General features: G+C 45.3%; 1 protein-coding gene across 3 annotated transcripts in view; it reads left to right on the forward strand.

Moving 5' to 3' along the window:
- The window catches only part of SCP2 (sterol carrier protein 2), a 71,613-nt gene that overhangs the window by 489 nt on the left and 58,206 nt on the right, over window positions 1–12,918 (forward strand). For all 3 annotated transcript variants that reach the window (XM_020987797.2, XM_078156641.1, XM_078156642.1), the window contains exons 2-3: window positions 8,410–8,467; window positions 10,209–10,280. In XM_020987797.2, the coding sequence (XP_020843456.2) occupies window positions 8,410–8,467; window positions 10,209–10,280 (130 nt within the window). The remainder of the gene's footprint in view (window positions 1–8,409; window positions 8,468–10,208; window positions 10,281–12,918) is intronic.

Here is a 12,918-nt window from a genome sequence, read left to right on the forward strand (position 1 = left end):
AGGGGGCCAGGTCGGAAAGGGCTTTGAATGCCAAGTAGAGGATGTTGTGTTTGCTCCTGGAGGCAAGAGGGAGCCCCTGGAGTATGTGTGTGTGGGGGGTGACACGATCAGACCTCCGCTTTAGGAAAATCATTTTGGTGGCTGAGGTGGGGGAGAGCCTTGAGGCACGGAGACCTCCCCCCGGGGGAGATGTCAGTCGTGAAAAGGGGGGCGTATTCTAGGCAGATGCAATTATTAGCAACAAATTAGAAATGTGGGAGGAGTAAAGGACAAGCATTTATTGAGCACCTACTGTGTGCCCAGGCACAAAGTCAGACAAAAGCAGCCTTCCTCTGTGTGAGGCTTGGGGTCTCTTGGAGCCTGGTGTCAGCACAAAGTTGGTGGTGCTTAGAAGACACTTGTTAAGGAGAAAGGTGGAGGGTTATAGGGCCATAGGATTTAGATCTGAGAGGTTAGGATTCTAGATTTAGAACTAGGGAGGGCCTCAGAGGGCATCTCATCCACCCCCCTTATTTTATAGATGAGAAAACAAAAAGACAACAAAGGAGAAATGGTGTGCTCGTGGTCACACAGATTGTAAGTAACACACACACACACACACACACACACACACACGCACACAGAGCCGGGCTGATGTTTATAAGAAAAAAAGAAAATGAAAACACCACGGGGCAGGCTGTCACATCTCAGGACACTTTCGGTTTTTATGTAAATGACAGAGGTAGAGTTTCAATGCGGGTCTCCTGACATCAAACTCAGTGTTCTTTCCTCTGCTCATGGAAGGTAATGTTTGGGACTCAGAAGCCCGTGGGGGAGCACGGTGGAAGCCTAGGGGAAAAGGAGCCCCCCCTGTAAATGTAGTCTTTTCTGCCAGCCATATTGGCTTTCCTGAGGGCAGTGGGCACTCCACCAGAGCAGGAGCGGCTGTGTTCTGTGGCATTTTTATCAGATATTCCCTGATTATAATCTAATCGCTTCTTGGCTTGGGCCAGCACTCAGGCTGGGGATAGGACTTGGGAGTAGATGGCCCGGAGACCCTTCAGTCATGGGGACTCGGTGGCCTTACAGATCTCTCCCAGTCCAAACGTTGTGTGATACTCGTGGTTTCACTATTGCATAAACATCCAGTCAATACTTGATATGCCCGTTGTTTGTCACCTTCTGAATACAGTTCACAGAATCACAAGACTTGAAAGAGAGCCCATCCAGGCTAGGCCAGCCCAGTCCATGCAGAACTCCACCAAGGAGAACTCCATCAAGGCTCCTGAGGCGGCCTATGCCACTGTGGCTGGCCCTCATCCTTAGCAAGTTTTTCCTTCCTTCAGATGGAATACGTCTCTTTGCCATTTCTCACCCTCTCTGAGGCCACACATGATCATGCTTCCAGGTGGCAGCCCCTGTGCTGCTTGAAGAAGCTGTTCTGCCTTCCTTGAAGCTCTTTTGCAGGTGGGCAGGCTGTTGTAACCTGCAGAGCTTTTACAGAAAGCCATCTCCCCCGCACATCTCCTGCTTTGAACTTGTGAGGACGATTTTTAGACTTCATGGGTGAGAGACTTTATATTTGTCTGCTCTCAGTAGGTCTGGCCCAGTGTTGCCACCTTGTCAGATCTTTGTGGATTGTATCCTACCTCCTATTAGTTATTCCTAGCTTTTTGTCATCTGCACATTGATGACTTTATTTAAGGCATTGATAAAAATGTTACGTAGTCTAGGCATAAACTATTGCCTTGCCACTTAACAGTATAACAGTTTATCCCTTTATATTTTTTTTGAATGTTTGATTTTGCTTTGTCTGATAGCATGATTGCAACACTTATTTTTTGCATTCACTTGATACATAGTAAATTTTTTCTTGTATTCTCAGTTTTATTTTGTGTATGCCTGTTTTTTACTCTGCCATCTTGGCTCCGCCCCCTTGTGTCTGTTTTTTAAATGTGTCTTGTAAGCAACAGATTGTAAGGTTTTGTTTTCTTATCCAACATGTTACTCTTTTTTGTTTTATTGGATTGTTGAATCCATTCACATTTAAAGCTATGAGTTAGGTTTATATTTTCTTCTGTTTCTACTATTGAGGATTTTTTTCGAGTTACAATTTTTTTCCTTCTGTTGTAAATACATTATTATATTTCTCTAGTTACTTTAATCTTTTTTTCTTTTTAAAGTACCTTTGTTCCCATTGGCTTTTTTCCCCTCGCTGCCGTGCTGCAGATTAGGGAGCAGGGGCCTTCCATTACATGTCATCCCCCTCTCTGGAAGCAGGTTTCCCAGCTCTTCCAGGTGGGCTGTCAGCATGCCTCACACGCTGTGAGGTGGAGCTCCCATTGGCCAGGACCCTGTTTAAAAAGTTTCTGATGCCCTTTAATTTCACATCAGTGCTTCTTTTGAAAATGCTTTGTTCCCGTCCTTTACCCACTTATCTGTTGAGGAATGGTGCTCTGTTTTTTTTTTTTTGCACATATGGCAGAAGATGCTTTATTAAATAGTAAGTAAACTATATGTGCTGCATTGTCCTGTTCTGCTAGTTTAGTGACACACCAAAAAACAAAACAAATTGAAAAAGACATTAGGTTAGCTTCGCGTGCCCTGGTTTTGATGTGCCAGACATCATCATTTAGTGACCCATTCCAAAAATTTCCCAGGAATCAAAGTCAGTGCCACTGGTTTGTCATTTTTGACTGTTCTTTTTATGTTTCTGCGAAGCAGACTTTTCTTCCCTTCTCTAGTGCTTTGGTGCCTGCCTGGCTTGAGTCCTTTCACTCTGAGAGTGGTTTGACCATCTCCTCTTCAGGGACTTTGATTCCTGAGGTTGCAGTTTGTCTTGGCCAGATGGCTTGGATTCACCAAGGATTGCTAGGTCATCTCTTAGAAGTTACTTATTTATATCCAGTCAGTCAGTTAACTGACACGCATTTATTAACTGCCTAGTGTCTTAGCCATCTTTGTTATTAGTCATGTTTGTCTTGGCATCATGCTCAGCTCTGCTATTATGCCCTTTGCCCTAGCAGACGTATCTTCTGCCCTGCCGATGCATCTGAACCTGTGGCTGACCCCTTATATATGTTGTTTCCCCCCATTACAAGGGAGCTCCTTAAAAGCAGGGACCTTCTCACTTTCCAGTTTGCATTCCCATCCCCTAGCACAGTGCTTGGCACATGAGAAGTGTTTTTTCATTCATTAACTTTGTTCTTTTCAGTCCAACAGGCAGTAAATCATTCCAAGGCTGGTTCTTTATGGAACCAGAAACTGGGGAATCTGACTAGAGGGCATCCCCTGCCTAACATGCATCCATACATTTATTAAGTGCTCATTGTGTGACCAACATTGCACTGGATGATATAGGAAATACAGAAGCTGAAGAAGGACATGATCCCTGCCCTTGAGTTGACTTAGAATCTATTTGTGAGATAAGGTTACAGGCACATGAAATCATGAAATAGCTAGAAGAGGATTCCACATAGTTTGGCAAGAGGTCCTCGAATTCCAAACCCAGGCCTTCTTCAGCAGTGTCACCTGGATGAGCCATTTGTAACCTATTATTATTAAAAGTACTCCATGATGCAGAGCCGACTTTCAGGGGCTGTGCCAGGCATACTAGCATTATTCATTCATTCATTCATTCATTCAGTGAGCATTTATTAAGTGCTTACTATGTGCCCAGCACTGTGCAAGGATACAAAAAGTAAAACCTGAAACAGTTCCTCACTTCAAGGAGAAATACATTCTGTCAGGAGGTAACAATATGTATACAGATAAATAAATGTAACATACATACCAAGTAATTTCAGAGGTAGAAGGGCTTTAATGCCTAGGGGAAATTGGGAAAAGGTTTGTGGAGGAACTAAGGTCTGAGTTGGCTTTGAAGGAGACTAGATTCTGAGCTTTGGAGGTGAGGGGCAAGTGCATTTCAGGTCTGGAGGCCACAGAAAGGGGCTGATTTTGGTGGACATACCTGTTCAACCAGAACTGTGTAGCTGTGGGTATGCAGCATATGATCAATGTAGTGAAATAGTGTATTGATTCATTATTCATAGATCTTTTTAAAAATTAAAAATTTCTTAATTAACACACACTTTTCTCTCTTGTGCTGGCTTTCACTGCACTTTGAACATTGTGACATCTTTTGTGTATCCTTGTACTACCTCCAGTAACCAGTAGGAGGCAGGAGACGTCAGCTTTTTACTGTTCCCCTTGGCAAAGCTCTACACTTGCCTGGGCTTCCATTTTCCCTTCTGTCAAATAACTGTAAGTGGACTAAATGATTTCTTGAGGTTCCTTTGACTCCAGATTCTGGTTTTGTTTTGTTAATAGCTGACTGCTGTAAATAACCTTTAATCTTTTGTAAAGAGTCTGTCTCTCTGAGGAGCCCTGGGGCAGGGACCACTTGGTCACAGTTTCCACTTTGAAGGTTTCTCTGTCAGAAGAACGTGGGGCTTTTTTTTTTTCTATGCAAGTTCTTATTTATTTTTCCCGCATTTAAAAAAAATTCTGAATTTTGCAAATATCAACTAAAATGGGCACACAGTAGAACAGAAAATGAAGGTTGTACATGAAACTGCAAATCTCCAATGAATGCAGTGGGGTTTTTTTTTCTTTTTATGTGTATAACAAGCAGGTTACTTTTAAAATAATAGCTTGTGGGGGCAGCTAAGTGGTGCAGTGGAGTCAGGAGGATCTGAGTTCAAATCTGACCTCAGACCAAACACTTGATACTTACTAGCTGTGTGACCCTGGGCAAGTCACTTAACCCCAATTGCCTTAAAAAAATAATAATATTAGCTTGTGGTTAATATCTTTTGTTTTAATGTTGACAGAATTTCTCCCAGTATCCTTTCCCTCTTCCTCAAGAGCTATCCCAAACAGCAAATAATATTTGAAAAAAAAAAGAGGAAGAGAAGAAAAATTCACAGAACTGATCAATACACCAAAAAGACCTGAAAATATATGTGATATTTTATCTCCATCCATGGACCTTTGGTACTTCTGCAGAGGAGTGGAGTCAGGGCATCTTCCTAAATCTGTCTTTTGGGCCATGTTTGTTCTTTATCATTTTGTGACATTCACCTTTGGTTGTTTTGTGGCAAACCTTACTTTTACTTGGCTGTCATTGGAGTAGGAACAGCAAGGTCCTATTTTCCCCCCAGAGCAGTGAGGCCCCATCCTTTCCCTATACCCTGATTAGGCCACCCTTTCCCCTATATTCTTAGCTCTATATACTGAGCAGACAACTACTTCCCCATATGCTGAATAGGTGACCTCACTCTCCTTAGCCCACCCTATCACCAGGGACCTTGTGGTCAAGGAACTTTCCCAAGACCACACAAGTACAATGAGACTCCTCAATGCCTTATGTGATGTCAAAGTCTCTATTTATATCTTATGAATATGATTATGAAGGGACTCTGGAGAGTGAAAGTATGGCTATTTCAAGATAGTCACCCAGAAGACCCAGGACAGCACAGGCACAAATCTTTTTTCTTGCATAGCACAAAGTTTATGCCATAAGCTACTCCCCCTTCAGCTCTGATATAAGCAAGTCCCCCATTCCCCTTCCACCCAACCAACCAGTGTTCTGAGCTGCTTGGTGCCTTTCGCTTTTATGATAATAAAGCCCTGTTTGGAAGGACGCTGGCCTTGGGATTCTTACCGACTTTGAACCAGCTCTCCCACTGCATCATTCCTTTGGCCTTCTTTTCTCTTCTGTGAATTTCAGAAACATGGTGCAGTGACACTCTTTTCTTACTTTTTCTTTCTTTTTGGGGGCAACCCCCTCTGTAGCTTCCCTCCGTCTCCACATGCCTCTCCCCCTCCCAAGAAAAAAAAGCAAACCAAAACCTTTGTAACGCTTAAGTAATTAAGCAAAACAGATCACCCCACTGACTCTGCTGGGCATACCTCCCTCACTGTACATCCTGAGTCCATCCTTACTCCCTCAGAGAGTGAGCAGCAGGCTTTATCATCTGCCCTCCAGAATCATGGCTGGTCATTGCACTGATCAGAGTTCGTTAGGCTTCCAAAGCAGCTTGTCTTTACAATGCTGTGTTACTGTATAACTTGTTTTCCTGGGCCTGCCCATTTCCCTCCACGTCACTTCATACAAGTCTTCCCAGGTTTCCTTGAAACTGTTCCTTTCAATACAGTAATATTTCATTACATTCATATGCCCCAATTTGTTCAGCTTTTCTCCATCAAACAAATGAAAAGCCTGAGAGACAGAGTTTCTGGGTAATTAATAGTCAATTTATTAATTATGACTAGCAAATAATAAATTGAGGTCAGTGATTCTTTTGAAAACTAAAGAGGAATCATGGAGATCATCCAGTGCTTAAATACCTTTGGAAGAGTGGGTGATCCAGACAGGTGGACATCAACTCTTAACTGGCTAACAATTAAGGAGAGGATGAATATTCTAAGGAGAGGTGGTGATCAGACAGGCGGACATCAACTCTAACTGGCTAACAATTAAGGAGAGGATGAATATTCTAAGGAGAGGTGGGCTTTTTTTCTAATGAGGGGCTGGGAGATATGACTGATCATGTCAGCACTCTTAGACAAAGAGACTCATCCCCACCTAGATCATTATGCTTCTAGCAATCTATACAAAAGAATCTATTCTCCATTCAGTCCTCCCTGAGTAGAATATGGGCTAGAATTCACCTAGATTAGGGTCTCTTTACCTTTTAATCAGAAATAGCTGTCCAGTGGGGGCAGGGTCCCCACCCAAGCTTGAGGAGAATGTCTCATTGTCAGCCTTGTCCTTTCCAAGGACTGGGTTTTGAATGAAGAAACAGAAAAGGGAAAAAACCCTGGGTCTCCCCCTCCATATGAATAATTGGTTATTAATAATCATTTCTCAGGGCAGCTAGGTGGCACGGTGGATAGAGCACTGGCCCTAGAGTCAAGAGGACCTGAGTTCAAATCTGGCCTCAGCCCAAACCCTTGATACTTCCTAGCTGCGTGACTCTGGACAAGTCACTTAACTTAAAAAAAAATCATTTCTCTCACCCAGTTGACAGACATAGGGGAAGGGTGTTTTTCCTTATTAGGGAATTTGTGTGTGACACCTTTTATATGCTATTATCCCCCACATAACTTTGACTTCATCCCTGTGACAGTGAATGCTTCTAGTTTCTGGAGGGGCCAAATTGTGCCCTCCTACCCTCCTGTCCTTCCCCCATTTCTTTTCCTGTACAAATCTGCAGATTTCTCACCCTCCTCCTCAAGGAGCTTCAGGGGTTCCTTCCATCCAATAAAAACTTCTGCTTGGCATTTAAAGCTTTCACAGTCTGATTCCAGTTCACCCTTTCAGACCGATTTCACCTTGTTTCCCTTAGACACTCTACATTCCAGTGAGAAACTGTCCTATTGACCATTTGAATTTTGAATATTGACCTATTGAAACTGGCCCTGTGGGTGACATTCCCCTTACCTGACCCTGCAGTACAGGCCTTAGTGTACTTCCTGGACATTTTCAAACCTTGCCACTGCACCTCCCCTCTCCCTTTCAGTTTCTAGCTCCCCTTTAGATGTTCCTTCATCACAATGTGAGCTTGTTGAGGGCAGGTACTCTCTTCCTGCTTGTATTTGTATCCTCAGTGCCTGCTTGTATTTGTATCCTCAGTGTTCAGCATGATGCCTGTGACAGAGAAAGCAGTACTAAATGCTTTGTCATCAGTCAGACCTAGCACTTTGAGGATTGGAAATAAGAAGGGGAGTAGAATATAGTGAGTGTCTTGGGTGTGGAATCAGGCAGAAAAGGAGGGGCAGTGTGAAGAAAAATCATGGAGAGAAATGAAGGGGGAGCTTGGAGCATGTCTTAGGACTACGATTTCCAAAGTATCCTCCTGGTGAGTAGATAGAGCCATGTGGATTCTGGCTCTTCCTGCTTCATTTCGGACTGGCATGCATCCAGACCATCATAGTCAATGTCTGGTCATACTAGCTAAAGATGGTGATTGCTGTTAAAACATTTGATTATAAACTCAGTAACCGGCAATGAAAATGAGTCATCAAATGGACATGAGAAGCTTAGGGTCAGCATCTTATTCCAAAGCCTTGGGCTTTAACAAGGCAGAAACAAAGGAAAGAGCCAATGAGCAAAGATGAAGCCTTTGTTGTGTGTCCTCCTCCAGCGGGCCTGAGGCCCTGTGATCTCTTCCCACTTCCCTTTACCTCTTCCTTCCCTTCTGACCCCTTCCCTCTCTCATAGCTAATTATTAAAGACCTTTGAATTCCATAAGTAAACAACATTCAAATAAATTATCAGTAACTCTGTTCCCTAGGTTAGTCATTGTTAAAATAAGAAAAATTACTCCCATTTCTTTATGATGCATATTTTTAGCAGATGTGCGACCCAGTTGGGAAAATCGCAGTGTGGTACTTGTACTGATTATTTTCCTCTTGTTTTTCTAGTTTCTGAAGCCTGGGCTTCAGGATTCAGTGGACTACCCTGACCTGGCAAAAGAAGCAGGTAACCAACCCGTGGAGAAAGTGATCTTTCATCCTTCTTCATTTTTGAGCAGACAGTCCCTGTTCCTTGGGGGTGAGGTGGCCTTGCCATTGGCCCAGTGTGGCAGCACTGCTGGGGGGCAGCAGAGGTTGTCTCCTTTAGGGTCAGGCTGTACTTCCCACATTTTCGGTAGTGGCATGATCAGTAGGGGGGTTATTACTTGACAGCCCATGATCTCTGTCATCCGCCGCTGAGTGGCCGGGTATATTGCATTGAAAATGGCACCTAATCTGTAACAGGAAATAAAGACTGGCTGCCTGGTTTTGGGAAGGCAATAATCTTGCTTTGCAGACAAGATTGGGAAACTGAGTCATGCGTGATAAACAGGAGCATTTTCAAATTCTAGAGAAGGCTGTCTTTTAAGTTGAGCTGCACTTAGTCTTTCTCGCTGTTGTGGACTGGCTGGCAGGGTGTCACTGAAGGGAGACCCCAGAGGTATGCCCGAGCGGGAGGCAGGAAGCCTAGGCCAGCGTGAGCAATCAGGGTGCCCAGAGATCGGGAGGTAGAATTAAGAAGAAGATTCCGAAATGAAAGTTGGAGAGAAGCGGTGCGGTTCAGTAGGAGGTTCTAGTGATATGGGCAGCCCAGCATGGGGGCATAGCATGTCAGTGCCCATTGGGCGCCTCAGCGGCTCAGGCAGAAAAGTGTTCAGACTGACTGTTCTCAGGATCCTCATGCAAAAAAGTCTTTCGAAACACGTCCTGTGTACTATGTTGTCTCCTGGGAGAGCAGACCTTGGCTCCAGTCGCCTGCTGAGGTTCGCCTTCCCCTCGGAGGAGGGGAGTTTGGTGCTGCCCTCTGTGTCTAGGGGCAGGGTCATTTTCCTTGGAGAGGTGGAGCCTTGCCTGATAGATCTCCATGGTGGTGGGCGCCGCATCCTCTTCTCTGTCACACTCGCTCCCTTGAGGACGCCCTGCTCTGCTTGTAGCTTCGGTCTTTCATTCCTGGCTGTGGGCAGCACTGCTGTCATTCTCCCTTCCCCCACTTCCCTCAAGACAGGGTGAGGTGGAGGTGGGGTAGTGGCTAGAGCAGGGACCCTGGAGTCAGGAGGACCTGAGTTCGGATGTGGCTTCAGATACTTACTAGCTGTGTAACACTGGGCAAGCCAATTAACCCCAGATGCTTCCAAGGAAAGGCAAAAGGAAAAAATAAAGACTTGAGGGGCTTCAAATGCTTCTCACTGAAAGGGACATAGGTCACTTGTTTGCCCAATTGAGTCTTCTGGGCTTTGACCTGTGTTAAGTCAGCTAGCTGCTGGTTTTCTCCTTCCCTGACTTAATTTAAACTGCTCCTTAATTATTATATTCAACTGAAAACACATGTGTTAAGCTTGACTCTAAGACTGTGTGAGAGGGGCAGCTAGGTGGTGCAGTGGATGGAGCACCGGCCCTGGATTCAGGAAGACCTGTGTTCAAATGTGGACTCAGACACATAACACTTACTAGCTGTGTGACCCTGGGCAAGTCACTTCACCCCATTGCCTAGCCAAAAAGAGAAAGAGAGAGAGAGAGAGAGAGAGAGAGAGAGAGAGAGAGAGAGAGAGAGAGAGAGAGAGAGAGAGAGAGAGAGATACTATGTGAGGGTATATTTGCTGTTTAAACTTCGGAGAGTGCTAGAACTTAATTCTTGACTCACCTAAAAAAATGGTAAGTGTCAGCTGACAGAAGTCTTTTTGTTAATATACTTTTTTTTCTTTTTGTAGGGCTGAAGGCTCTGGCTGATGCCCGGATCTCTTATTCGGAAGTGGAGCAGGCATATGTTGGCTACGTGTATGGTGAGTTAGTGCTTGGCCTTAGCTCACTATAACTGCATGGCCCTGGGCAGGTCTTCTCACCTCTCAACCACAGTGGCCTCCTCTGTCACATGGGCAATAATACTGTCATCCTCACGTGAGCAGGAGCAGGAAACAGCTGACCGCTCCAGCATGTGCCCGGAAAACCCAGATGGGGTCATGGAGACTCAAACACGACTGAACAATGGGAGGAGCCTCAAGGAAAGCCTAATGTGCCACGTAAATGCCAGTTACTATCGTTATTGTTATTAATTATCTTTAATAAGAAAGAAAAGAACAGTTCTGGAAAGCTCACCAGTATATTGCAGAAGTATGACATGTGATGGTGTCCCACCCCCATGGACTGGCAGAGAAACGCGTGTTTCCAGTTCTTTCCTTATTAGAAATCCTCATCCTTCTTGACCTTTCTGGAGAATCTGTGCCTGTCGACTGCCCTGGCCCCACGGGCTTTTATGCCTCCACGGTCGGTCTCCTGGCTCTCCTCTTGCCTGTCTGACTCCTTCTCCTTGGCTTCCTTCTTGGGCTCATCACCAGTTCCATGCTTCCTCACTGTGGATATTCCTCAAGGCTCTATCCTCGTCCATGGGTTTAGTTATCATCTCTAAATCCAGCCTCAGGCGCTGTCTCCTGAGCTCCAGTCCAGCATCACCGAATGCTGCTGGACATTTCAAAGTGGATGCCTCATGTTGTCCATTGTTTCAGTCGTGTCCGACTTTTTGTGACCCCATCTGGGATTTTCTTGGCAGACACTGTAGTGTTTGCCATTTCCTTCTCCAGCTCATTTTATAGATAAAGAAACTGAGGCAAACGGGGTTAAGTGACTTGCCCAGGGTCACACAGTTAGTAAGTGTATGAGGCTGGATTTGAACTCAGGAAGATGAGTCACCCTGACTTCAGGCCAGGCGCTGTGTTCGCTATGGTGCCCCCTCGCAGCCTCATAGACATCTCCTAATTCAGCACGTCCCAGAAAGAACCATCTGTCCGCTGCCCTTCTGAACTTTCCTCCTGTTATTGAGGGTGTCTCCATCCTTCCACAGCCTCCTGTCTTCTTTCTCACTGTGCCATCCAGTCAGCTCTCAGCCCTTGTGTCTGTCTTCACAATATCGCTTACCTCTGACCCCTCGTAATCACTCACACGCTTTCCCACCAGCTGAGTTCAGATGCTCACGAGCCTCTTCCTAGACCAGAGGTGGCAGACTTTGGCCTAAGGGCCCTGGCCTGGACTGTTGTAGAATTCTGCCATTGGTTTCCCTGCCTCACAGCTATCTCCTCTCCAGTCTGACCTCCAAGTCAAGCCAACAAGCGTTTGTTAACTGCTGTGTGCCAGACGCCAGGCCTTGCCACTCTCCTAATCAGTAAATGCCAGTGGCTCCCTCTTGCCTCTAGGATCGAAAACAGACTCCTCAGGTTGGGTTTTAAAGACCTTTGTGGCCTGGGCCCAAACTGCCTTAGGAGCCTTTTGCATCTTTCTTTCCTGTATTCTCTGGTCCAGCCAAACTGACCTTGCTGCCCCTCTCACACAGTGCTCCATCTCTGGCCTTGGCCCTTGGCCCTCTCTCAACCTCCCACCTTCCATGCAAAGCCTTCCTTAATCTCCTTGGCTCCCAAAGCGAGCTACCTCGTGTGGATTTTGTATCTATTTGTTAGGTATGTACCTGTTGGCTCCTCCAGTGCAGTGTAAGCTCCTTGAGGGCATGGGCCTCTGTAGGGCCTGGCTTACAGTAGGTGTTTAATAAGTGCTTGTTGATTGATTGATTGATTGGTGTCAGAGCTTAGCTGAGTATGGAGAAATCTCATCACCAGCAAGTTGGCTGCTAGGTGATGAGTTCTCTGGCTGAGCCTTCCGAGGGTAGATAATACAGAATTGCCCTCAGTCCTGTGTGGACTCATTATGTATCTGCAGTGATGGTGGCAGTGCCAGAAAGTGGTCAGAGAGTTCTAAGAATCACCTCAGTTTTGGACTGTCTGGCGTTGTCACTTTAATAATTTGTCTGACATCTCGAGTGGGCACCACATGAGGGAGATGGAACCATGTCCATGTTGACATCTTCAATATAAATGAAACCAGATGACATTAAGAAGCTACAATTAGATGGATGGATGGCTTTCAGGTTCTCCCAACACATGACTGACAAAGTTGGTGGAATTGATTTCCTCGTGCCGAAAGACAGAACCATCTCATGGGATGTTTGGCCGTGTCACCTTGCTGTGCTGGGGATGAACAAGTCTGTAGTGAGGATGATGGCAGCTCAGGGTTCAGTTCAGCAGGAGCTGAAGAGGTTAGAGAAATCCTACGAAGAGCTGGACCAGATTTGCCTTTTTATTGTGAAGGCACGTGCACAAGGGTAGGACAGGGAGAAAACTTGACTGAGAAAATATTATTTGGGATAAGAAGTGAAAGTGGCCAGAGCTGGCTCAGAAGCCTCAGGCCTAAGTATCATAAGTACTTTCTTCAGAAAGAGATTTGGAAGGCATTAAGCATGGTAGGCCCCAAATGTCGCAGAAAGTGAAAGTGGTTAGTCTGAACTGACAATCAGTTGAGTTTTTGTGTTGGGCCACTTCTGAGTCAATCATGTGCTGGCAAACCATTGACTAGTTAGAGCAAAGGTCATATTATGTT

This window comes from Phascolarctos cinereus, unplaced genomic scaffold, assembly GCF_003287225.1.
Source record: "Phascolarctos cinereus isolate Bilbo 61053 unplaced genomic scaffold, phaCin_HiC Scaffold_5;HRSCAF=322, whole genome shotgun sequence".
NCBI lineage: Eukaryota > Metazoa > Chordata > Mammalia > Diprotodontia > Phascolarctidae > Phascolarctos > Phascolarctos cinereus.